General features: G+C 49.9%; 5 protein-coding genes across 5 annotated transcripts; 3 read left to right on the top strand and 2 right to left on the bottom strand.

Annotated features, from left to right (window-relative positions):
* Window positions 1-2456: 2456 nt before the first annotated feature.
* On the top strand, window positions 2457-4883 carry NUU61_008823 (DUF803 domain membrane protein; the record flags this gene model as incomplete). The annotated part of the gene is made up of 3 exons (XM_056659348.1): window positions 2457-3218; window positions 3271-4123; window positions 4162-4883. The coding sequence occupies 3 exons, from the start codon at window positions 2457-2459 to the stop codon at window positions 4881-4883; spliced, it is 2337 nt and encodes a 778-aa protein (XP_056507641.1).
* Window positions 4884-5187: 304 nt separating this feature from the next.
* Window positions 5188-6264, bottom strand: NUU61_008822 (uncharacterized protein; the record flags this gene model as incomplete). Its single annotated transcript, XM_056659347.1, has 2 exons — window positions 5188-5299; window positions 5357-6264. The coding sequence occupies 2 exons, from the start codon at window positions 6262-6264 to the stop codon at window positions 5188-5190; spliced, it is 1020 nt and encodes a 339-aa protein (XP_056507640.1).
* Window positions 6265-12541: 6277 nt separating this feature from the next.
* On the top strand, window positions 12542-15470 carry NUU61_008821 (KilA-N domain-containing protein; the record flags this gene model as incomplete). Its single annotated transcript, XM_056659346.1, has 5 exons — window positions 12542-12569; window positions 12928-13662; window positions 13723-13917; window positions 13973-14105; window positions 14165-15470. The coding sequence occupies 5 exons, from the start codon at window positions 12542-12544 to the stop codon at window positions 15468-15470; spliced, it is 2397 nt and encodes a 798-aa protein (XP_056507639.1).
* A 1144-nt stretch (window positions 15471-16614) lies between these two features.
* NUU61_008820 (myo-inositol transporter) lies at window positions 16615-18405 on the top strand (the record flags this gene model as incomplete). Its single annotated transcript, XM_056659345.1, has 4 exons — window positions 16615-16812; window positions 16889-17570; window positions 17630-17793; window positions 17890-18405. 4 exons carry the CDS (start codon window positions 16615-16617, stop codon window positions 18403-18405), a joined length of 1560 nt encoding a protein of 519 aa, XP_056507638.1.
* A 2355-nt stretch (window positions 18406-20760) lies between these two features.
* Window positions 20761-25607, bottom strand: NUU61_008819 (putative ATP dependent RNA helicase; the record flags this gene model as incomplete). The annotated part of the gene is made up of 10 exons (XM_056659344.1): window positions 20761-20970; window positions 21061-21391; window positions 21462-21675; window positions 21725-22109; window positions 22162-22303; window positions 22354-22411; window positions 22472-23193; window positions 23251-24515; window positions 24566-24792; window positions 24845-25607. 10 exons carry the CDS (start codon window positions 25605-25607, stop codon window positions 20761-20763), a joined length of 4317 nt encoding a protein of 1438 aa, XP_056507637.1.
* Between the last annotated feature and the right edge of the window lie 167 nt (window positions 25608-25774).

Raw genomic sequence — 25774 nt, 5'->3', positions numbered from 1 at the left:
TATACAGCTAAGTATATAGTTTCCTCTCTCCCCCTACAATGGAAGGTAACCACATTCCGAATATCGTGAAGTGCTCAAAGGATGGCGAATAAGAAACCACTACCTCGTGGAATTTTCGAGTAGACTGTTGGTAGACTCAACCCTAAGTGAACAATACATACGCGTCCAAAAGTCTGCCGAAACTCACTATATTTCCCGCAAAACTCGACGATTTCAATTGTAAATCTCTCAATAAATTTATATGGTACTATATTCTTAAAATATTTTTTTAACTAAATAAATATATATATAATAGTTTTAGGCTAGACTTTTTCTTAAAGAGCTGTACGCTATCAAAGATAAGTAAAGTTGAGAAAATATTCTTTTTTGTATAGGAACACTAACAAAACTTTCCAAAAATTTTGCTCAATTTTATATGTATATAATAGATATAATAATAGATATAATATAATAATTAAACAATTCTCTTTTAATATATATTATTCTTATTATATATTTCTATATAATTTTAAAGATTATAGTTTAAAACTAGACAGTCAGATTTTAGCGAATTTGATTAAAAGCGAGATATTTTAGATATAATATATGTTTATAGTAATATATTATATATATAAATTCTAGAAAGATGCTATTTATTTTAATTGAGATGTTCAAGTTTAAAATTTCATAATTTATTGGAAATTTGTGATGTCGGCAGACTTTGGCCCCTATTGTAGTTCCCAAATCTAAATCACCCGTCTAGCCTTGACTAGAAGTTTGCTAGTTAATAATCATATTGATAAAAAAAGTCCGCACTATTCTCCTAGCTCCGCTTCATGCGGCATATAGCATCCTTTGATCCCTCGCTTGCATACTATCATTCACTCGTCCACGTTCTTAAGCCCCCTTCCTCTTTTGGCAACATCTTGGAACGGCTAGCACCTTCTTCCCGACCAAATCAGCGGGATTAACTACAAATAGCATGTTCTTATTTGTATAAACTCCACTACTATTATCCTAGATTTTAATGATGTTAATCTGCAATACCTCTAGATCGGTATCGTTAGCTAGGACAAGATAGTCGAATATTATACTATAATAATTAATCTCTCTAGTTAGGCAAAATAATAGTTTATCTCTATTGAGGAGAGAAATATAGCTATATACTTACGTAAATAGAGGATATTCCTTAACTACCCAGCCTAGGTACTCATCCCGCACAACTAGATCACCCGGGACTTTAGGACAAACATCTCGCATATATATCTATTAATATGCCAACCTTGCTAGCTCTTAGCCCGCTGGCTATGGAAATTCGGAGTCGGTGTACCCTATACGCAAACGCTATAATATATATAGAAGAAGCCTTTGTATCGAGACTAGAGGACCTTTAATTTAGATTCGGAGTGGCCGTTCGTGTAGCGGGGGATGAAAGTGGCCAGAGAGAGTATAAATACAAGGCGGGATGTAGAGTGGGATCGTTATAGGTAAGAGGAAAGAAACCCTTGGACCGATACTGCTAGAAAATTCTCTTGTTCTCTTGTATATCAGTGAATACAGGTTGGAATTTTAAACCATCCATGAGCGCATCTATGCCGGTAGCTGGTTAATATATCTAGGCAGATAATATAGGAGGGGGTTAGGCATAAGCAGATCACATGATTTGCTACAAGGGTTTAAGGTCATTTGAGGTGCCCTTACCGCACCATTAGTTAAATAGAAACCCTCTAAATTGACAAGAGTAAAGTATCATTTAAGCTGATTGAATATATATTCCTAGGTTAGCCTGGAGGATTGTTCTATGGAAAGAAGAATATCAATGTCCTCAACCCATAGTTTACATCAATTGTGATCCCTTTGAGCCGTACATCATTTTAATTGCATAGTTTCAGATCATAATCAACCAATCAAGTGTCTCATCTTGTAACAATGTCAATCTACCGGACCATGGAAAGTCGCCAGTCATCAGAATTGTACGTTGGCGCCCCACTGCCAGGTACCCGATCTTCTCCACACCCCAGCCTCATGTGTTTCTGCATCTTTTGTTCTCCTTTTTTTTTGGTTCAATTTGATTTCTGTTTCTGTTTCATTTTCTTTGCCTGCACAGTATTCTTGATCTCCTCAGGCCCGGTCCTGGATTCGAATTGATTTGCGACATCGACGTCGACGGTTCTTCGATTGCCCCTTACATCCTTCTGGTTTTCCAGAATCATTCCAGGATCGACATTCCAAGGACATCATCAGCACTACCACTATTCCACCTGGCACATTTTCCACACAATTCTAACACGGCCACCATCATCATCGAGACTTTGTACCCTGTGGTTTGGATTTGGTTGGTCGTCTAGGCGATACGCTTGGGCTCCGATCGTGGCGATAAGCGTCTCAGGTAGTCGCGGGGGCTCGTCCTCGGGCTCGACGAGACACCTTGTCTTCTCCCACTGCTGGCCAGTGTAGTTTCCATCACCATTTTCACCATGGATTCCCATTCCTTATCGCATGCGTCCACCCTGCTCGCACGAGCCGAAGATTCCTCCAACGGCCGCCCACCCGTGTACAAGGCGATCGGGATCTCGCTGGCAGTCGCATCGGGCGTCTTCATCGGCATTTCCTTCGTGATCAAAAAGATCGGTCTACTCAAGGCGAATGTGAAATACAATGAAGAGGCCGGAGAAGGGTATGGCTACCTCAAGAACTTCTGGTGGTGGACGGGGATGACCCTGATGATCATGGGGGAGATCTGCAACTTTGTTGCGTATGCCTTTGTCGATGCGATCCTGGTCACGCCCCTTGGAGCGCTGTCGGTGGTGATCACTACCATCCTCTCGGCCATCTTCCTGAAAGAACGCCTCAGTTTTGTCGGTAAGGTTGGCTGTTTTTGCTGCATCATTGGGTCCGTGGTAATCGCCATGAATGCGCCCGAGCAGTCGTCTGTCAGCGACATCCAGGACATGCAGCATTTTGTCATCGCCCCAGGGTTTCTGTCGTATGCGGGGGTGATCATTGTGGGCTCGGTCATCACTGCCCTCTGGGCTGGCCCGCGCTGGGGAAAGAAGAATATGTTCGTGTATATCAGCATTTGCAGTATGATCGGAGGCTTGAGTGTGGTGGCAACCCAAGGACTGGGTGCTGCTATCCTCGCCCAGATCAACGGCAAGTCGCAGTTCAAGGAGTGGTTTCTCTACGTCTTGTTTGTGTTTGTCATTGCGACGCTGTTGACCGAGATCATCTATCTCAATGTATGCACCCCGGTTTTGCCTTGGTGATGAACCCGCTGACTCTATCTTACAGAAAGCATTGAACATCTTCAACGCCGCCCTCGTCACCCCTACGTACTATGTGTTCTTCACCAGTGCTACGATCGTGACATCCGCCATTCTGTTCCGAGGATTCAAGGGCTCTGCAGTCCAAATCACGACCGTAATTCTAGGCTTCTTGCAGATCTGCGCCGGCGTGGTTCTGCTACAGCTGTCCAAATCTTCCAAGGATGTGCCCGACGCGGCTGTCTTCAAAGGCGACTTGGATCAAGTGCGCGAGGTTGCAACACAGGAAGAACCCGAGTCCGAGCCCAAGGCGGACTCGATCCGGGGCGCGGCGGCCATCATTCGTCGCATCTCAACTGCTCGTCGCACTACGGAGGCTGAGGAAGCCCGCCGTGTCTTTCATGATAGGCATGAGGATCAACTGAAACCGCCCAGTGAGAATGAAGTTTTCGAATGGGATGGTCTGCGCCGGCGCAGATCGACAATTTCTCGCCCTTACACACCTCGTACGCCTTCGATCAAGCAACAACTCCCACCTTTGGGCATGTCCCGACTTCCTGAACCCTACTCTGAGGATGAAGAGGATCATCGTCCAAACACAACACAGAGTGGCCACTCATTCCTGGATGGCATCCGGTACCGCGCATCAAGTGTGCTTCATCCTACACAATGGAGGCCCCTGCACGAACAGGATGAAAAGACCTACCCAAGTGATGGCGCTGTCGATACAGAGTATCATGGTGCAGGTGGCACCCTCAATCCCGGCCGGCAACGCAGCGATACCCCGCGATCCGTTTCATGGGTTGATGAAAAGCCTCCTGCTCACACGCCCCGCCGCCAGTTTTCCTTCAACTCGATGTTCCAGCACCTTAGAGCCGGTGGTGCCCCTTCGCCGAACCCCCTGCTAGCCCGCCCCGAGGCATCCTTCGTCGGAAGCATCGTCTACCGGGCACCGATCCTCTCAAGTCCGCGACGGAAGAGGAACAGCTAGGCCTAGTGCAAGGTGGTTCGCGAACCGCCCAGCCTGAAGAGGAAACCTTGAACGAGAGGCTAGAGCGCTGGTCCAGCAGCGATTCCGACCTGAGCGATGCTCAACCCATGTACACCAACCGCAATCACGGCGCATCCGTGTCAACCATGTCGACTACGGCATTCCCGGCATACGAGGACCACCAAGCCTTCTTCTTGTCCCATGACGCAGAGTCGAACCCCTACTATCTCCCGCCCCTCGGGCAAGCCTTGTCACCAGGACCCATCGAAGACGATGGCCGGCAACTGCCCTCGGCGAAACCCCGGTCTCGCACAAGAACCGACTCGTCCCATGGCCACGCCCCACCTCCAGCACAATCCTCCTTCTCTACCCATCGCCATCCCAACCCCCTACCACCCCTGCCCGACGAGACCTCATTGTCCGCTGAACCAGCCGGCATGAGGTCCGTGTCCTCTGCCTCGTCCGACCTCGGCGTGGAGTCACTGTCTTCTTCTATGGAAAGCGACAGTGCCGATGCTCCAACTGTGTATCCTGCTCGTCGTCAGAGTGGCTGGCGTCGGCATATGTCCGAGGCCAGTAGCACCGACGCTGAGACATACCAGCAACGAGGACAGGGCCAGGGCCGTGGTGGCTCTGGGGCGTTTGTATAAAGACCTTTACTTCTTTGGATGTCATGATTTTAACCTACGATTGATTCATATATTCTGATGCACTGCATTGATGGCGCATATATTGGGGATTTGCTAATGCAGTTGGGTACTTTGATGAATAACCATGTATATGGACCGAAGCTACATAAGACCAATGATAATGTGTGATGAAAGATCAAAGCAGATCAATTAGATTGAACTCCTAGGTAACCAACAAAAGGGGTATCATAATGTCCGTAGAAGTCTATGCCACCCATCTGCAAACGCTGTGCACACCATGCAATGCAATGCAAGAAACCAAAGACTACCGGGCCCCAAACATCCCCGCCACGCTCTTCTGCCCTTTGGCCGCAACATGCAAAACCGCAAACCGAGACTCGGCCAGTCGGCGCTCAGCCTTGATACTTTCAAGGGCCCTGGCCAAAGAGTATGTTAGTTGACTACCAAGCAATAGAGGAAGAATAGATACGTACCAGTCTACCCCAACAACCTTCACACTCTTCCAGCCACCTCTGGCAATTTCCTGTTGGAGCTTCCGGGCTGCGAATCCACCTCCTGCACCCACACCTATACCACCTCCTGTACGTACCGCAGTAGAAGTCGAGGGCCCGCTGTTTGGCTGGCCGACAATCACATGTGTGACGGTCTTCCGTGCCATCGCGATAGAAACGTGGGCGCCGTGCGCGACGAGGAGGTGCTTGAGTTTGTGGTCTGAGATCTGGGGGAGCGTCGAGCCGTTGATAAAGACGGTTATTCCGGCGAAGATATCCGAGGGAGAGGTCGTAGAAGCAGGGTCGGTGGTAGTCGAAGCAGTCGTAGCAGTCTCATGCTCGGGGTCTTGCTGCTCTTGCGTTTCCACATTTTCTCTTCCCGTCGCTTCTTGCTTCTCGGTTTCTTTCTCCGTCGGTGTGGGCTTTAGTTTCTTCCTGCCGATGGTGTTCTTCGCCTTCGCATTCCCTTCTCCACCATCATCGGCCTTGCGCTTGCCAACCCCCATGAAGCTGCGAATATCCCGCACCCCGAGCTGATTTCGTTCTGCCTCTGCATCAGACACGCAGAGCCATTCCCCCGGCCCTGGTCTTGTATTTGCACCAACTCTCTGGCCTGGCTGTTGTGGAGCCTCGACTCTCCCATCAAAGGCACCCCCGCCTAAGAAATTTTCTCTGGAATCACCATAGCACTGCGATCGCGACCGTAACCCCGCCAGACAATCCCTGCTCTGGAACTGGCACGCCAGCTTGTCGGCGCGCACATCGTCCCATGCCACTGCTTCTGCATTCCGATGTTCTGCGCGTTGGTGGCCCGTTGAGGCCGAGTTCCAGGGGTCGAAGATCTTGTGGTTTTGGGGCTGGACGGGGGCCGGCCGTTTGGTGGGGGGCATGGTCCGGAGGTAGATAGGTGGTTTTGCGGGTGGACTAGGAGATTTCGGTAGATGATAGGTGTGTGGCAAGCGTCTTTCTCCAAAAATGTAGCTCCAGGGCTGCTTTGGTGGGTTTGGCGCTGGTTACATCACTCGGTTCAACTTGGTGTGCGCGATGTTGTTGGTTTGACGTTAGAGCGGGTGAACCATGGAACGGATGGTGTTTTGGTTTTGCTGGTTTGGGATAGGGTTGGTGGATCACGTGTTGTTGGTATGTTCCAACGGTAATGTACTTGCTTAATTGTTGGATCAAGAAAGATAGAAGATAGAGTTCGGTATATACCTCTCGAGTTGAATCTGAGAGAATGAGACATGGTTTTGGTTGAACTTGCTGTCGGTGTTTTGGGATATATATTCAGATGGCTACATCTGACATCTATAGTGTTTTAAACATTCGATATTAACCAAGTTCGTAGACAGATTGGGGTTAAAAACTATCCAAAGCTTGAAGACAAATATTTGAAAGGAGACATCATTTATTATAAACATAAAACGTTAAGGTCATCTCAAATAATATCATACTTCAGGTTGCAGCAAGAGATATACCTTGACTTGATATGACATTGAACACTTTAAGAACAACCAATATCTAAATTTTGATATTAGTCTATTCTAAGTATTGCTAGGTACTAAGACAATACTCAATAGGCTTATTCTCAATACTCAAAAGACATGACATGCCATTAAGTATAGGTAGTCAACCGCATCAACCACGCCTTCTAGAAGCTTGCTGCAATCCGTCCTAGCACAAAGCACAGAGCACATCTGCAGGGTTCAAGTCCTCGTGCTCCCTGCACTGCTATCAATTGACATAACTCCGTAGTGCAGTGGTGCAGTGCGTATAGAGATGCACTATCTTAGCTATCTACCTACTCGACACCGGTGTTAGGTGTAGATCTATGGCGATGCATAATCCATAGCCAACGCATATACTCAATCTACATCCTTCGAGAAAAGTCTGGCTTTCATTAGATCTACCCCTACCTAGTAGGTAGATGGCTACTAGCCACCGATCCAACACAGAACATCGGCCACCGCAATTCCCAGCATCACGACTCCCAATCAAGGGATATATACCAACCACCCACCGCCTCTCCCAGCAACATCACCTATGCAGGCCTAGACATCTTTATCCCTTGACAAGCCACCCAGATATGGTAATGAAGCACTCTGAAACCAGCGGTGAGTACCCGCCATCGCATCGCATCCCCATCCCTATCCCCCAGCATCCCTAGTATGAGGAAACTACTACCCCCACCCTCCCTATGCTACCCCCCCCCTCATTCAAGATATTACGCCACATGAATGGCAGACATGCTTCGAGAATGTGGCAGGCCCACCCACACGAAGATAAATAGGAATGATTGACAAAAAAAAGGATCATAATTTACTGAGTTTATTTTCTTTACTTTTTTTAAACACAACTTGCATGCTGCACATTCTTCCCTCAACATCTAGGATGTGGCCTGCTGTGAAGTGAGACACAAGAGACGGTGAGTCTAACCTCTCTCTCCCTTTCTTTTTTTTTTCTTGCTGCCTTTGTGCATGAACACTCGGTCTGGGTGGTTTGACACGGTCCCTGCGCATCTTATCGGGCAATGTTATCGTTGGGAATGAGGGGGAGGGGCGGGATCGGGGTGAGACCGAGTTACACAGGTTAGGATTAATTATATTATATTATATTATTATATATTATTATAGCCTAGTATATTATTTTCTATCTTCTACTACTATATTATAGTAATAACTACGCATTATCAGGATAAAAAAGAGATATATTACCTTCTCTAGATATATAGCGAACCACTCGCTATAGTAAATAGATTCTCGATTTACTCAGAAATCAGGAAAAAGAAAAGAAACGGGTGACTGCATGAGAAGGTGCCACGTCTGCACGCAAGGGTCAACTGGCGGTGAAAACCCCACGAATTCCTACGTGGTTGACTCGCCCGCCAGTCGTTTGCCAATCGATCGGCAGTGCCAATCACCGCGCCAGTGTTACACCTTTTTAGCCCTGAAATGACGCTCGGAGCACACGCCACAGAGGGGATGGTGTCTTTTTTTTTTCTTCTTTTATTATATTTCGTACGATTGCCCGCCTGATCAAGATGAACGTGCAGTCGATCTCTTGGCCCACGGGACGGAATGCAATGCGAGGTTAAATCAGGTTGTACACTCGCATCCTGTCTATCTAGCTTATCCTGGCCTTATCCTAGCTTGGTGCGCGATTATTCCTAGAGAAGAGTGGAAATACCAAGAGAAAATACCAAGGCCTGTATACTTCCATATGTAGCTTGTACAACCCCCAGAATCATGATTACTTATGTATAAAGATGATCATACCGAGATAGTCAAGCTGGCAGGGATCCCCCTGGTTGACTACTGGCTCTGTCCGACCGAGTATGTCCCACCTCAAAGGCCTTGTCCTATTGTTGCGATTCGGACAACCTGATCTGGCATCAACGCCCAGACGGCATCGGGCATATTCCACTTTATTATTATTATTATTATTATTATTACAATTTTCTATTTCTAATTATCATTCAATGATTATTCTCTATACCATGGACCATGCTCCTAGTGAAACCTGTCAACCGAGGTAATCCCCATCGTCCAGTCTGCACGGATAGAACGTCCGCTGCAGGGTAACTCGTCTCGCTGCAAGGTACGGATGAACCCGTCGATCGATGCACAATTGACGGGCATCAGAGAGGAAGTGGAGGCCATGATTCAAAATTATGATGATGATGATAATAATAATAATAATAATAATAATAATAATAATAATAATTATTATTATTATTTCTCTGTATTGTATTTCGCAATTGTACCATCCATAGGTTTATTTGCCCGATCCACCCCCAAGAGCTGAGAGGTCGTCACACACGGAAACCCCGAAAGACTATCATATAGACCAAGAGCAAAAAAGACCACTCATATCGAATTGCGCCTTGCGTTATGGTTCAACGGCGGTTCATCGGAGAGCCTGGACGCATCACATTTTCGGGGGCTTCGGCCACTTCACCCAAAGCAGATTGGGGCCGTGTGTGTAGTGCCGTGTGTGTAGTGGAGCCGAGGGGGGAGGGCGTCCGTGCTAGCGATTTGCGGTGGAGATTTTCCTTTTGGCAAGCTCGCTTGATCGAAAAGATTTTTATTATTATTATTATTATTATTATTATTCATTCATTCTGTGTATTCAGTCGGAAGATAGAGAGAGGAGAGAGAAAAAGCCACAGTTGCTATCGCTGGGTCCACTCAACTCCCCCCGAGACGGAATTGTTTTTTCTTTTCTTCCTTTCAGATCCATTGAGGGAGAGTTTCAAGGCTCCTCTCGGGCGCTAGACATGCCCTATCAAGGATGTCAAATGGTTTCCGGGGCGGATCCTTCACTATTTCCCTCCTATACTACTGTATGCTGTATGTACAGCGGGTATCGGGCCGTCGATAGTGACGGTGCAGGAATCTGGAGATGGGCCCCCGGACAAAGACTGGGGAGTACCTGCTTCCGTGCCAGAGTCTGCAAAATGCAAGAGAAGCCCATTTGGAGTACATAGGGCAAGATTGCATATATGGTAGCTGTACATCTACTTCGTTCATAAAGGTATAGATATACTGTCTATATGCTGTCAATATACTCTCGATCTCAATATACCCCCGAAAAACAAAACCACTAACAAATATTCTCCTTCCTGTTGAGGATTCCCGTTTCTTTCCGACAAAAAAAAAAAAAAAAAAAAAAAAAAAAAAAAAAGAGGACAAGGGTCCGTGTGGCGGGCTCGAGAACCGAATCCACTTTGCTGCGCGATTATTCACCGGAAATCATCCCTCCGATCATGATCCACAGGCATCCACGGATTGACGGTTATGACATGGGAACTGGCTAGTGCCATGTATGTCAAGTTTCCATGCATCAACCAAAAGAGAGAGGAAAAATAGATACTACACGTCAACTCCAAACTTCCACGCCCCCCCCCTCGCTGTCAGGAATGACATCTGTCAATCGAGATGGGAAACTCGGGTGGAGTGAATGCAAGGGAAAGAGTTCTCTGCCATCCTATTCAGTACGAATAAAATAAATAGAATGAATAGCGGTGTATACCCACCCGCTGTCTTTCTTTCTCTCCCCCCCTTGCTGATTTGAATGGCAAGCCCAGATGAGAACAGTCTTGAATTGCCCCAATCTGATCGACGCCAGTAGCCGTGTTGACCCCGTCACGGGGCTGGCTAGTCCAAATGGTGATGTGACGGGGGATTTTTCATTTCCATTGCTATTCGGACTATCCGGGTACAGCCCGGGTATGTCCAGGTGGCTACAGTACTGACGTAGGGCATTGTCTCTCTCTAGCTAGTGGTAATGAGAGATGGGTTGGACAAAATAATCATAATCATAATCATAATAATAATAAATGACTAGCCACTCTTCACTCTCGTGGCACCAGACAGGGATGGCTGAGAACAGACCCTTGATCGACTCCAGCTGTGTTTCGTGGTGCGCTGAGAGCCACTGATTTTGGGGAAGGGGGGTGACGTGCTCTTATTTTATTTTACTATATGATTCATATTATATCTGAACATGATAGTTATTATATTTATGATAACAAAAATAATAATAATCACTTTATACACCCATAGTATTTACTATTCTACATGATCGATAATAATGAGGTTCAGGGCACTCCCCACCATCGGCTATAGCCGTGTTTCCATCCCGACCCAACGCTGATCTATATAGAATATGATGGTTGAATGCGATCTCTCACGGGTCGATCAGTACAAGTGTCTCCGCTTTTTATGGACCTTGCATTGTGGCCCATGCTCTCTCTCTCTCTCTCTCTCTCTCTCTTTCTCGCTCTTTTCCTGTAAGCGCTGTTCCTGCCAAGCACCAACCACAATCTCTGGCCTTTTCACAATCGACAGTGCAGCCGCCGCGCATTACCAGGGGTTTTTTTTTTTTGTCTCTTCTCCTTTGTCTTTTTTTGCTTAATATTCCTCCTTTTCATGATTAAAATAAGGTAGAACTTTTTTTCTCTTATATTTCTTTAGTAATTATTGCAATGTCTTGCACGATAAGCAGATCCTGTCGATCGCCCCGGCCGGTGCCAGTCTGGACTCTCCGGTGCCCAGCGCCCTTGGAGTTTCGGGCGTCCATGGAGGGGGAGGGGGAGGTGTTCTCCCCGTCTGCACCCCATCCACTCCCCCCGACTCGAGTGGACCCTGGGGGACTGCCCTTCCCCTCTGGTTATAATACTACAGAGGGATAATGATGATGATCTTGGCATTTACGTGGCGATATCTCCATTGCAGTCTCAGGTCAGAAACAGAAATTATAATAGTAGTTGTAATCCGAATCATAATAAGAAGAGAAAATGAGTAAAAGAGAATCGATCGGACTCCACGGGGCAGATCCAGCGGGCCTATCCCGGGCGATCAGCGTTTTGCTTTTTGGCCGGTCACACAGACCAGGATGAGTTCAGCTCCTGGTCTCTTTCATGACTTGATAATATATAAAATATAAATACAATATACATATATATATTCATAATATTCATATCCAAAAAAAATAAAATAAAATAAAATACAGAATGGATTCATATGTCCCTGCTGATCACCCTTGCGTAGAAATCGACTCGAGATGATCTGAACGCAACTCCACCACGCCCCACTGTGATTGATTCGATACTATTTCTGTGAAGAGAGGGGGGGTTCTCTCGACGGGGCGAGCCGGAAGTTCTGCAGAGAATTGATTTATTATATATTTATTCGATTTGTTCTATTAGGGGCATTTTGGGCTCTTCGTTCTCTTCCTACTTAGTCATCTGATCGTCCAAAAGCCTCTCTGCGGCTCAGCGTCATTTTCCCTCTTCGCTCTCTCTCTCTTTCTTAATGAGAGCTTGGGTTCCTGTACGAGTTGGTTCTTTTTTTTTTTTTCTTCTTCTTCCTCTTTTTTTTTTTTTTTTTTTTTTTTCTTTTTTTTTTTTGATTTCTATCTCATATATATGTTTTTTTTATCTGTGCCCTTCCCCCAACATCTTCCCCCTTCCCACTTGTTTTTTGATTTTCCCCTGCAAGCGCATAGGGATGCGTTTGCTGCACCACCCCAGCCTCCACCTTTCTGTACGTCCAACCTCCGCGCGTTCTTCTCCCTCTCTCTGCCACATCCCTCGACATGTCTGAGACGTGATTTTTTTTTCTTCCCCTGTCCCGGCCTCATCTTGCTTGGGCCTTATTTGACCATCTAATGCACTCTCATCCCACCTTGGACGATTGTTGATGACTTACGTGATCGCCTACTTCTAGTTTCCCCTCCGCATTCTCTGAACCGTGGATCCCACAAACTACTGTTCTTTGATGTGCCCGATTTTGTAACGACTGTTGATGATTCTTATGACCTGCTTCTGAATCTACTGAAGCGATTTGTCTGATCAACTTGACCTTCCTGCGACACCCAACATCCTTGAGATATTTTTTTTTTGTTTTGTCCTTCGCATAGGCTCCCGAGTCTTGAACGGTTACGAACTTGCGACGAGCTCGCTACGATTGCACGCCCCTGCATTTCTTGCATCTTGCATCTTTGAAGCTCGTTTCGCTCTGCTTGTCTCTGCATCTCCCTACGGACGTGTGCAGTCAGTGCTCCAACGGCCCGCGACCTTTTCCTTCTTGATCCGCCGGACAATTCCTCCACGTCCGACGGTCGCTTTTCTCCCCCCTTTCAAGCCGTTTTCCGTGCAACCGAAAAGCTGGAGCTACCGTCGATCTCGCAGGTCCACACCCGCGGTCCTGCTGATATCCCCTGGTACAACCACCACGCCGCTGAACGACCCATATTGTCAGGCGATAAGCTCCCGGCGCTGAGCTTACCCACAGCCATCCAAGGCCAGACTGCTCGGGCATACCAAGACCCCTCTGTGGCCAGCTCCAATTCCAGCGCTCGCACGAGTCTCTCTGGATCCTCTGTGGCTGCCCACGAGCGCAGCCCGCCCCCGGATCTGGCTGGGACCCAGGGCCGGCTCTCTCTGGACTCAGGCGCCGACTACAGCATCCCACCCGCATCCGTCCACGACGGGTACTATCCCAGCCCAACCTCGCTCGGCAGCATGAATCAGTCACAGCCTTACATGGACGTCCCATCACACCTGTCTTCTGCACAGCCCTACACCTCTCAGGGTGCCACGTCTGGCACTATGCCCCAATATCCTTACCCCCAGCAACCCCCGGTCCTGCAGCCTTCTTCGACCTATGCTCCGGCCCCGTACTCGCAGTATGGATATCCCAGTGGTGTCACATCGCCACCGACAGGACATCCCGCTTCATCCAGCTCCATCGGGGGTCAAATTCCCTCGCAGCTGCTGCCATTACCTGGTAAGTGGTCCAAGATTGGGCTTCCATCTCTGGAGACCAATGATTCTAACAATGCAATAGTCACCCCCCACTCAGTCACGCCGGCCGGCTATGGCAACAGCACGGGGGCCCCTTTACAGGGCTACATTTATGACCCTTCGGGGCAGAACCCACCCCCAGGAGCTAAGCCGCGAGTGACTGCCACCCTGTGGGAAGATGAGGGCAGTCTCTGCTATCAGGTGGAAGCGAAAGGAGTTTGTGTAGCTCGGCGGGAAGGTAAGAAGAGTCATCGATGAAAGGTGGAAAGCAAATTCTAAGTCACAAGTTGCAGATAACCACATGATCAACGGAACCAAGCTGCTTAACGTGGCGGGAATGACCCGAGGCCGCCGAGATGGTATTCTCAAGAGTGAAAAAATGCGACAGGTGGTCAAGATTGGCCCGATGCATCTGAAAGGTGTTTGGTAAGTTAAGAGATTAGGATGATGTGTTCACCTCTCCAGCAACTGACCATGGCCATCAGGATTCCCTTCGAGCGTGCCCTGGAGTTTGCCAACAAGGAAAAGATCACGGATCTCTTGTACCCGCTGTTTGTACACAACATCGGCGGCCTCCTCTACCACCCGGCCAACCAGACCCGGACCAACATGGTTGTGCAAGAATCGCAGCAGCGGCGTCTCGAGGGCCCACCCCCTGGTGCCCAGCGCACCCCCTCAGGGCATCAGTCCGCGGGTCTCCACCACCATCACTCCATGCAGACACCCATGTCCTCGCACATGTCCCACCCCTCGGCCATGGCCGGTCAGCCTGGCTCTCGGCCGGGAGTCGACCGGGCCAATACGTTTCCCACACCTCCCGCCAGCGCCTCGAGCTTGATCGGCGTGACCGGCCAAGGCAGTTCGTACGAATGGGGTGGCCAGAGCATGAACTCCGGGGTCCCGCACAATCAGCCGCTGTCCATCGATACGTCTCTGAACAGCCAACGTTCCATGCCGACCACCCCGGCTACCACGCCGCCGGGCAACAACATGCAAGGCATGCCCTACCAAGGACAGTCCGGGTATGACAATTCCAAGCCGTATTACTCGGCGGCGCCTCAGTCGCACTCGCAGTACGCCCCGCAGACCCCCTTGGGTTCCTCGGGCATGTCCGCGTATGGCCAGTCGATGCCAGCTACCTACCTGAAAAGTGAGATGGCGCCCCCGACGGGTCGGGCACCGGGTGCCACGGAACCCGAGACGTCGGAACTCAAATCTGACCGATACTCCCACGGCCCCGGCCCTGGCGAGGCGGTTTCGGAACACGAGCCCGAGTACCTGCATGACCATGGCGCTGCCTATAGCAGTCGGGGCTCTTACACCTACACGACCAACCCATCCATCGGATCTCTGACTGGAGAGCACTCCCAGCTGACGCCGGAGATGACGGGATCCCCGCAGCAAAACGGCTCGGGCCGTCTGACGCCGCGAACCGGCGGTGCCCCTCCGCCGCACTGGGCGTCGGGCTACAACACCCCCCCGCGCCCGGCTGCCACCAGCCTCTACAACGCGGTTAGTGACACGCGCGGCACTCCGGCCAATGGTCCCTCGGATGGTTATTCCATGGCGTCGGCCCCGGCGCCCGTGTACTCGACCACGATGAACGGGTCTCTGAGCTCGGGCACCAAGCGGATGCGTGAGGATGACGATGTGATCCATCAGGACTCCGCTGCCGAGTATGACAGCAAGCGCCGCAAAACCCTGACCGATGCGACTCTTGGTGGGCCTGTGGGTGGGGCTCCCCTGCTGCAGCCCATGAAGACCGGTGGAGTCATGGCCCGCCGTCGCTGAATTTTTATGATCTTCTGTTTGTCCCTTTCCGGAGTCACTGTTTTCATGATAGACTCCGTGCCATGATGCCACATGGCGCCGCGGACTTGATTATTATTATTTTTCTTCGTTGTGTCTTTGATGCTGGTCTCCCATTTTCCGGCTGCCTGTCCCAGGCGATGGAGGGGACGCAGTCTCTGCCATTCCTTCTGGAGCCTTGATCTCTCTGCTTTGTTTTCTTCCGGGATCTCGGGTTGTGAGACCTTTCGAGGGTAGTTCTGCAATTTTGCATAGGGGAGTGTGACCGGCCTTGACGACTATGATGTGACGAATTTCTTATGAACGAATTTTCTTTGTGTGCGATCGATCTACATCGCTCTGGTTCTGTCTTGATTTTGTCTGGTTTTGAATTTTTCTTTTCAAAAGGGCTGTTTTCTTGTTTCCCCAGCATTCGGGCTTGGGCTTTTCCCCCTCTTTTAGAGAGATGATATGATAATGAACGGCCATGAACTCGCGCTTTGCCCTTGAATGAGCTTTCCCCGATAGAAACTTAGTTTCAAACCCCTGGCATTCTGCGTGTTTACTGTCTTTTTTCCATCGCGGGGAATACTACCCCATTGCCTGCCAATCCCCCGCAAAGTGCCAAACACAGTCGCATTCCCCGGTGATCTGCCTGGCACGCGGGGAATCTTTCTTCTCTGGTGGACCTTGCCCTATCTACAGTTGTGTTGCAGCCAGTTACGATGCCTACATTTCGGCAATGGAGTCATGGTATACGTCTGCTTCAATAACCGTACCCTGTTCCAATTCCTAACTGTGAGAGTTTATCCATGGGGGCTTACACTCCCCCACACACTCCACACAAACACACTTCTGTCCACTCGCCGTCCTTGAATTGGTCACTTCATCGCGCCAGTCCGGGGTGAATCCGGGGACCCCGCATGGCATGCTGAGACCGGTTATCGTCATCTCATACTCTCGGCGGACGGGGCATGGCATTTAATAAGGAGGGGGGGGGGGTAGAATCCTGAGTCTATAAAAACAACGGATTTGGTCTGTCTTGAGTTTGTGTTTCTTTTCTTGTTGACTATACCAGACGAAGCTGTTGTCCATTGATCTTTTCTCTACTTGACATTTTCTGCAACCAGATCACCCTCATCTTACTATGGACGCCAACGCCAATCGATCGTCTCTCGATAAAGACGAGGACAAGGCCGATGTCGTCCATGAGGAACTCTCCGCCCTGGAGCTGGACGACTCTATTGAGAAAACAGACCCGGGGGTAGCCGTGTGGCTGATTGCTTGCACGGTGTCGATGGGAGGGTTCCTGTTCGGTATTCATCCATACTCACCCACCTTTCTTGTACCTCGTACTCATTTTGTCGTGTAATAATTAGGCTACGACACAGGAGTCATCTCCGCCGTCCTAGTCAACCTAGGCACAGACCTCGGCTCCCCCCTCAGCTCCAATGAACAAGAACTCGTCACAGCCATCACATCCGGCGGCGCCCCTAATTGGCGCCGTGCTCGCCGGCCTCTCCTCCGACAAATACGGCCGCAAACTTGGTATCTACCTCGGCTGCGTGCTCTTCGTCGTCGGCGCCGTCGTCCAAGCCGCAGCCTTCTCGCTGGCCCAGATGACAGTAGGCCGGTTCGTCGTCGGGCTGGGCGTCGGCAGCGCGGCGATGATCGTCCCGCTGTACATCGGCGAGATGGCGCCCGCGCGCTTCCGCGGCCGCATGATCGTTTTCGATAACCTGTGCGTAGCCTTTGGCCAGCTCGTTTCGTATGCGCTCGGCGCCGGCTTCACACATGTTGCTGCAGGCTGGCGTTGGATGGTTGCTATCGGTGCCGTGCCGGCGCTGGCACTCGCGGCGTTTTTGCCCAAGTGTCCGGAGTCGCCGCGCCAGCTTATCGCGCATGGGCGGGTGTCGGAGGCTGATGCTGCGTTGCGCCGTATCTTCCCACGCGCTACTGATGCTCAGGTTGCGGGGAAGATCCGCCTTATTGAGCAGGCGGCGTCGTCGATCTCCGAGCGGAGCTTGGGGTGGCAGATTAAACAGCTGCTTTGTGTGCCGGCTAACCTGAGGGCTTTGGTTACTGCTTGTATGGTTATGGCTAGTATGTCTCCTCTTCCCTTCATATTTTATATGTGTCTTATGTTCCTTCTCACTACTCAGTCTCCCAACTCGGCGGCTTCAACACCCTCATGTACTACTCATCCACCCTCTTCTCGATGGTGGGCTTCAACCAGCCGACATCAGTTTCCATCGTGGTGGGCGGCACGAACTTCATCTTCGGGTTCTTCAACTTTGCTGTGATCGACCGGGTCGGGCGACGCGTAGTGCTAGTCATCACGATGCTGGGCATGGCAAGTAAACCATCTAGAAGTAACTTGGGTACTGATTCAAAAACGACACAATCTAACTTTGATAAACAGTCCCTCTCCCTAGTCGTCACCGCAATCGCCTTCCACTGGATTCCCGTAAACAACCTCTCAACCATCACCTCATCTTCTTCCAGCAGCGGCGAAACTACCTGGGCAACGATCCTACTCCTCGTCATGATAATCACCTACGTCGCCTTCTTCGCCGCCGGCGTCGCCCCCGTCGCCTGGGTCGGGACTGAGCTCCTGCCCCTGGAAGTGCGCGCACTGGGCACGATGATCAACTCGGTCGTGTGCTGGGGCTGCAACTTGATTATCTCGTCGACGTTTCTGTCCATGATGAAGACCATGACTCCCAGCGGCACGTTCGGGTTCTATGCGGGGATTTGTTTTATCGGCTGGGTTTTTGTCCTGGGGTGTTATGCCGAGGTGCATAATATGCCGCTGGAGGCGGTGCGCGAGGTCTATGAGAGTGGGTTTGGGGTGCGGAAGGCGAAGGTCTTGCAGAGGGAGATTCGGGGGCGGAGGGATGCTGAGGCGAGGGCTGAAGCTGAGGCTGGTAAGGTGTGAGTTTTTATTTAACTCTATTCTATTAGTTCTTTTGATTCCGTCTTGGAGTGTTTGTAGTGTTCTTTTCTTTTTCTATTGTCTCTCATATAGTTGTTGCACTTGACTTTCTACCCGGTGCCTCCACACAATCAAGCCAGCTACTGGCATCTATCAGCCGTGGCAAAAGGCTTGCATACCCTCGCAGAGAAGCTTGATCATTGTGAGAATAGATGGGAGAATCGACGTCTCGTCTCGGGTCGATCCAACGGACGATAGAATCATGGGACACTTACTCATTTCCTCAAGCATATAGACAATTCAATGCTTGCCGAGTCGAACCGATGTCCTGTCAGGAACAAAAATGAGCAACCAATTCCCGCCTAGTCTTTTTACCTTCATCCAGCACATACCCAACCAGAAGCAGAAACCAGAAACCAGAAAGCAACCTCATCAAGGTTGGACTCTGCATTTGCAAGAACGACAGAGAGTCACTCTCAGCTCCTAGCCTAGCCACATCTCGGTATCAAGATGCAGTAGTTGAGAGAGTAGGAGAGCGCCGGGGTGAGTCTGCCATCTAGATGTGAGGCAAGGTCGATTGGAATCACTCATGGATCTTGTCTCCATGACACAAATAGAGTCGTTCATAATGGCTTCACACACACAGGGAGAGAAAGAGTCCCAAGGCGATGATGATCGATGTGACAAGAGACACAAATCACCACACGCAGTCCATCATTGACCAGTGACAGAAGACAGACAGAAAGAGAGAAAGAGACTGGCGACTCTTTCTGGACCTGTCCCAACACACAGAGTTGCACTCCTTGGCAGCTGCGTCAGGCAGCAGAGACGAGAAATGGTATAGATCGGAATTGCTCCTTCTTCTTCCTTCTCTTGCAAGCATAGTAGCCAGCGTCTTGACTTTTGCACATCAGGCTCGGGTTGGAGTGAGATCTCCTGCGTTGACCTTGAAAAGAGACATATTGAGCTGGTCTATGATCCTGGTCTCATTTGGTTAGCAATGAGAGCTCGTGTGTCCGCTGAACGATGCTTTGCCCATGCTTTATCCTCAGCGAGAGTACCCTTGGCCAGGGGCTTCAGGAAAAATTCGTTCATCCAGTTAAGGATCAACTGCAAATCGTAGGCGTCCCCGACCATGCCCTTCCACAACCTAGAAATATCAGTATAAAAACAAGGCGCCGCATCCAGCTCACATTCAACGAGGAGAAGGGTGAGTTTGAATCATACGCCTTGACCTTGGTCTGAAAGCACTTAGTGCACCAGAGGAACGCGGGCGAAAGGGTAGTGGAACACGCCGGCCGGTGCGACAAACGGCCAGAACGACGATGTCTCAGTGGCAAGGCAGCATCAGAGTGGGGATTGAAATGACATTCACGAGTCGGGTCTACTAGCAACGACTCCCGAAAAGAAACATAATCGAAACGACAATGATGAATGCCTACCATAGCTCGTTCTTGGCATCAGCTCTCTCGAATCAGACTTTGGGCCAGTGAGTGACCCAAGAAGTTTAGGCCCCAACAGCCTAGGTGGGCATTGTGGATAGGACAGCGAGCTGTCTTCACCAACAGAAACATGTTTTCTTTTTCTTGGCGTTAGATATATATACTGTGTCCAATGTTGTTGCGGATTCCGACATGTCGGTGAGTGGGCATGGACGGTGCAGTATTCCTTCGTTGACTTTCATCATGGCAGACTCATATAGGTACTGTCCTTCCCCGGGTATATTCAGTGGCTGAGAAGACTTCAAGAGACGATGGCTGGGAGCATGTAGAAGGTTGAATGGACAAGCCACTTGTAGGTTATATAGATTCGATTGGAAGTCAGGTTATTTGAACCTCTTTAAAGCGACAGCCGTACTGAGGCCATGATGGACTCCCGTGCGCGTTCATAAGGTGGTAGGAAAGGAAGGTATATATGCCTCGTGAATGTTTTGAGCGACATAAATGTCAATTTGCCGCGAACAGCAGCTTTTTTTGGGGAACGGCCAAGGGTTAGCGCATCGAAGGCCGCAGTTTGCATAAGGTCGAGGGCGCTGCTATATTTACCCTGATCGTGTCTGGTCTTGCCATCAAAATCAAGGTGGGAGATGTGGATGATGATGATATGAGGATGGGGATGAGAGGATGGATGAGGAGGATGGCAATGAGGGAAAGGGGGGGAAATGGGGATGGAGAGAGAATGAGAAAGGAGAAGAAATGAGCAGGTGGAGATGATTTAAATATCACAGGCGAATGTTTGCTGTGGATATTTTGTTTGCTCTATCGCCTAACCTCTATCAACCCAGTCTATCATGATCCATAACCCAGGACAAAGACATGAAAAGTGACGTAAATACAAAGAATCCAAGCCCCCAAAGACTTAGCGCTTGCCTGCCTGAGCAAATATTTGCTGCCAGATCTCAAGCCACTGCTGCTGTTTGTATGACAATGGGCGATGTGGATTGCGGAATGTGTTGGACAAAATATCTCGAAGACGGCCACTGAGGGTTTTCAGAGCGAGCATGGATTTCCAGTCTCGCACGGCAAATCGGACCCGGTTGGCATCGATGGAGATTACACCAGAGTACATCTGTGGCAGGGATTTAGCTGACAGGAAAATCAAAAGCCATGACTCAAAACAGTGAGGTTTCAAACAAAGCAGAAAAAAAAAAAGGCTTACCTTGAACTCGGCGTCGCCACATAGTAGGGCGACTGCGAAGTCGTCCACTGCGCTGGTCTCATGTGCGTTCAAGTTTCGGTTGCGGGCTTGCATGATGTGGTAGTACGAGATCCATTTGATGGCCGAGTCTGCTTGCTTGTTGACGGACGTCGGGTGCAATGTAACCGACTGGTTGTTCCCAACATTACGCCAGCCTCGGCCTTCACGCGTCAGAAGCTTCGGGTAGAAACTCCAGGCGACGACCGAATTAATCACCGTATCATTGTCGCTGTTGAGGTCATAGTCTTCTGGGATCATGAAGAATTGGCGTTGTCTCCCGCTGGAACGCGCTCTGTAGATTTAACAAGTATTAATAGGTGCCACCCATCATCATCTATGAGTTAATAAGGTCTGTTACTCACCGATTGAGAGCCGCTCTCTGGGAGGCATCCAGATTCACCATGCCGGAATCGACAATGGACACAACTAGCTGCATCTTGACGTCCTCGATGCCCAGTAACGTCTGCGGGTTGAGGAAGTTCTTCCGACAGAATGAGTACTCGTTTGACCCAGGCGTACTTCTTGTGCGCCTCCAGCCACAGTAGGCATTGTACACGGTTAAAAGGTCCGAGTCCCCTGGATGTGTCAGCAATTATCGGGATAAGGAGGCAATGGAAAGTGATACCTCTTTGGAAGGACATGCGTGCGGCATCACGCTGAGAGTTGGAGCCCATTGTGTTCACGAAAGGTGACTTGGAAGATAGGATGGCGGCGATACTGACAGCCGCATCCAAGCACCGGAAAAAGGCCCCGTGGATGATCAGCTTTCCCAGGAAGACATCCAGTGGTAGTTTGGCCAGCTGAACTCCAAGGGATGTCAGACTTTCATTACTTGTCAGGGCTTTGACCTCCTTCAGAGCATCAATAGCGCGTCGGATGTTTTTGGAGGAAGGCGGGTCTAAGGCTTCAAGTAGCGTTTGCTCTACCTCGCCCAACTTGCAGATTTTGACGCGCAACACCAAATCCTGTAAGGAGAGCCGGAGCATTTCTGGTGTTTGTTGCTCCGCAAGCTAAGTTTTGTTAGTAACTATTCTATTTTCAAGGCCAGATCAATATACTCACCACCTTGTCATGTCGATATTTGGTGAAGAGGTGGAAGCAGATGCCATTTTGAACACGTCCAGCTCGGCCACGCCGCTGTTTGGCATTGGCACGTGAGATAAAGGACTCAACAAGTCTGGAGAGCTGCCGCCTCTCGTCGAACCTGGGGATTGTAAGTATAAACAGCTACAATGATGACAATGATGAACTTACCGCATCATTTTCTCTTTTCCTGCATCAACCACAGCAGTAATATCAGGAATTGTGATACCTATTGACAACTTAGCGATATTGGAAAATCTCGGCGGAACTCTCGGCCTCAAAACCTCACCAGTTTCTGCGATATTGGTAGCAATCACAATCTTCCTTGTGCCTTCGGGAGGTACAACAAATGCCTTCTCTTGGTCTTCACTGGCGATCGAAGAGTGAAGCGCATGCACAATCCAGCCCCTTTGGAATTGTGGTTCTGAAAGGATTTCGTCATTCAGTCGACGAATCTCCGCCAACCCAGGCATAAAGACCAAGATGGCCTTGCTGTAGTGAACCATGTCGGGAGCCGAAGCGATCTTGAGTAGCAATTTCTTGATGAGCTGGTAGTCCATCCGGTACTCGTCGAATTTGAGCACCGTTTCTCTGGTTTGCTTAGAATATCCATCCAGCGTAGCCTGAAGACTTCCCGCGTTGTCACCGACAGCAGCATCAGTGGGTGGCTCATCCATGTCCTCATCGAGCGCGGTGAATGACTCGTCCTCGGAGAGACGATAGTTCGTCATTTCGACCGCATCCTCGAGGTATTTCATTTCCACGGGGAACGTGCGACCTGGAATATTTAGGACCGGCACGCCTCCAAGGTACGTGGAAAAGCGCTGTGCCTCAAGAGTCGCAGACATGAGGATAAGCTTCAAATCAGGCCGTTTATGCATGAGTCTGCGAAGCACGACAAGGAGGAAATCACTGTCAATGGTACGCTCGTGGACTTCGTCAAGAACAACGTGAGTGATGTCTTGAAAGTCATCGGGCCGTTCGAGCATGCGCACAACGACACCAGTTGTTCTGCAGGAAGTTAGTTATTTGGGAGGTAATGGAAGTCAAGGCAAGGTAGAGGCGTACGCATATACTAGCCGCGTGGATTGGCTGATCTTGCTTTCAAGCCTCACTGCAAAGCCGACGAGAGAGCGCATAGTGCCCACATCGTTCTTGCTTTCGCCTAATTCTTCACTGACTCGTCTTGCCAGAGAGATTGCAGAGATACGGCGCGGCTCTGTCACATAGACCTTGCAACGCCGACCCTGAATCATCTCATGCTCGAGGATATAGGAAGGGATCTGCGTACTCTTTCCGCTTCCTGTCTCACTGCAAATGATCAGAGCTTGGTGAGTATCCAGCGTATTAAGAATCTCGTCCTTGAAGTTCCAGATCGGCAGGTTCATTCGGCCTGTCATCATGCGTTGAAAAGATGGGCTTGATGACTTCGCCGCCCACGCTTGCCTCAGTTGCTCGTCAGTGTCGAAGTGGCTTTCTCGCACGAGCCCTTTCATGGGACTTCCTGGCTTGCTACCGACTCCGTTGCGTTTTTTGAAATTATCCAACAGGACAATATCATCTTCAAATGTGCCTTGGTTTTCCTGGACCAGGCGTTTGAGATCCTTGACTGTAGCTTTGTCAACCGTGTCCTCTTGTGCTTTCTTGAGAGTTGTAAGCTCGGTCCAAAGCTCCCTCCAAACCGCCGGTAACCGCAAGTATGATTTGCCCTCCTTGGAATTCTGTGGGAACAGGATAAACAGGGCAAGAGTCGACACATATCCCTCGGCCTGTTGGGGATTGGGCGTCGCAAGGGCATCCATTGAAACGAATGTCGCAAAGGCATTTGACTTATGCGTCAGTGACTCCACTGACAAAGCAAATGGAACTTCTTGGGGCTTCGACCACCGCACCTCAACGGCCTTTCTGTTTGTGTGACTCGAGGACGAGAAGTCTTGGTAGACAACCGCGCAAGATGAGTCTCTTGCTTTGCAGGTCTCTTCTAAGACTCGCCGTGGGCTCAGACCAGCCCATTTTCCAAAGTCACGCATCGTAATTGCAGGTTGAACCACTGGAGGGGGAATTCCCAGGATTGATCCTGGGTCTTCGGGTTCAGCTTCGAACATATCGCCAAGAAGTCCGGCATTCTCGTCGACTTCATCCATCGGCATGAGAGCCGAGTCAGCTTCTTTAGGGTCCTCTTGTTTGGTCGGATGTGGATCTTGCTTCTTTCTCTCGACAGGTCGCCGGAGAAATGTGGCGTCTTTCCGCAGCTCGTCAAGCTTGTCTTTCCAAATGTATTCCGCTTCTTGCCGCTCAAAGAGCACATCACGCTCGATTTTAGCAATCTTGCGCTGCACTTTGGCAGCCTCCGGGTTGTCCGATTGAGGATGTGCATTTCCACGGCTTTTTTCCCTTTCCCGGGACGATCGAATAGGTCCGGTTCAAGGCCATAAAGTCGAGTCTGCAGCTCCAGCCATTCGGGGACCATGGTGTCCGGGTCGATTGAGCTGTCCGATTCATAAGTGACAGGAGGTGCGACTTTGGATGATTTCCAATCTGCCTTCGCCTTTCCCTGTTTACTTTCATTCTGCGAAACATTGGGGGTCATGGACCGTGACGGCTCCGAGTCTGCTGGGGGTCAGCATTTCGCTCACGCGAAAACTTGCCTTTGAAGATTTACCGGTCATCCAGGAGGTAACTGTATCTGCGCCCTTCTGCGGCCGAGCATTTGTCTGTGTATATGGAGGCAGTTCTTTCTTGTCGCTGTGCATCGCCAGCCATTCCAGTGATTCCTCCAGATTCCACACCATATCCCGACTGATACTGTTCGAGTTGTCCGCAAAGTAGTGCAAAGCATGTTTAAGGGCCTCTTCAACACGGTTGGCCGGGAATTCAAGCTTCAAGAGCACCTCCTTCAGCGCCCAAAGTTTCGTATACAATTCCTCTTCGGAGCCAGCCTGTTTTGCGCTGGCAGTTCGTGCACCCGATGTAAAATATTCGTGTTCTTCCGCACCCGCCAATGCGAGTATTCTGTCTTGTACCTCGGTCGGGAGCCACTCGAGGAGACTCAATGACACCGACTGTTGTCGGAAGACCCGCCGCTCAGTGTCTAACTTTGCGGCCTGGCGGGTCGCGTCACTCTTGCATTTTGCCGCATATTTATCGACAAGAATCTGTAGCTCTGCTTCCTCGAGATGTTGCTCGAGCTCCTCCGGCGAGTAGTTCTGCAATGAGGGCGCCGTGTCCGGGGCGCCCGCATCGGCGCGATGGTCTTCAGCGCGCGGGGTTTGCTGCTCGCTCTCTTGTGTGGCTTTCGGTTCCTCAGTAGTCGAAGAAGGCGTTTCTGTACCCTCCGGTTTCGGTTTCGACGGAACGGAGACTGTTGCAAATCCTCGTGCTGGATTGGCGGTGGGCTTCTTCTTTTTCCTGTTGTTCGGCGGCATTCTAGCACGAGGGGTCTGGCGGATTCGACGTTAAAACGGAGAGTTCAGAAATTGCAGCCATTTCTCGAGTACTTACAGAGAGAGAAAGAGAGAAAGGATGTAAAGCAGAGAGGAAAGAAGAAAGAACCGGACATGTTGAATGGCGGGATGGATCCAGCTCTCCCCAC

Source organism: Penicillium alfredii, assembly GCF_028826965.1.
Source record: "Penicillium alfredii strain IBT 34128 chromosome Unknown utg000011l_segment0_segment0, whole genome shotgun sequence".
Taxonomy (NCBI): domain Eukaryota; kingdom Fungi; phylum Ascomycota; class Eurotiomycetes; order Eurotiales; family Aspergillaceae; genus Penicillium; species Penicillium alfredii.
This window is presented reverse-complemented; position numbering and strand designations above follow the sequence as displayed.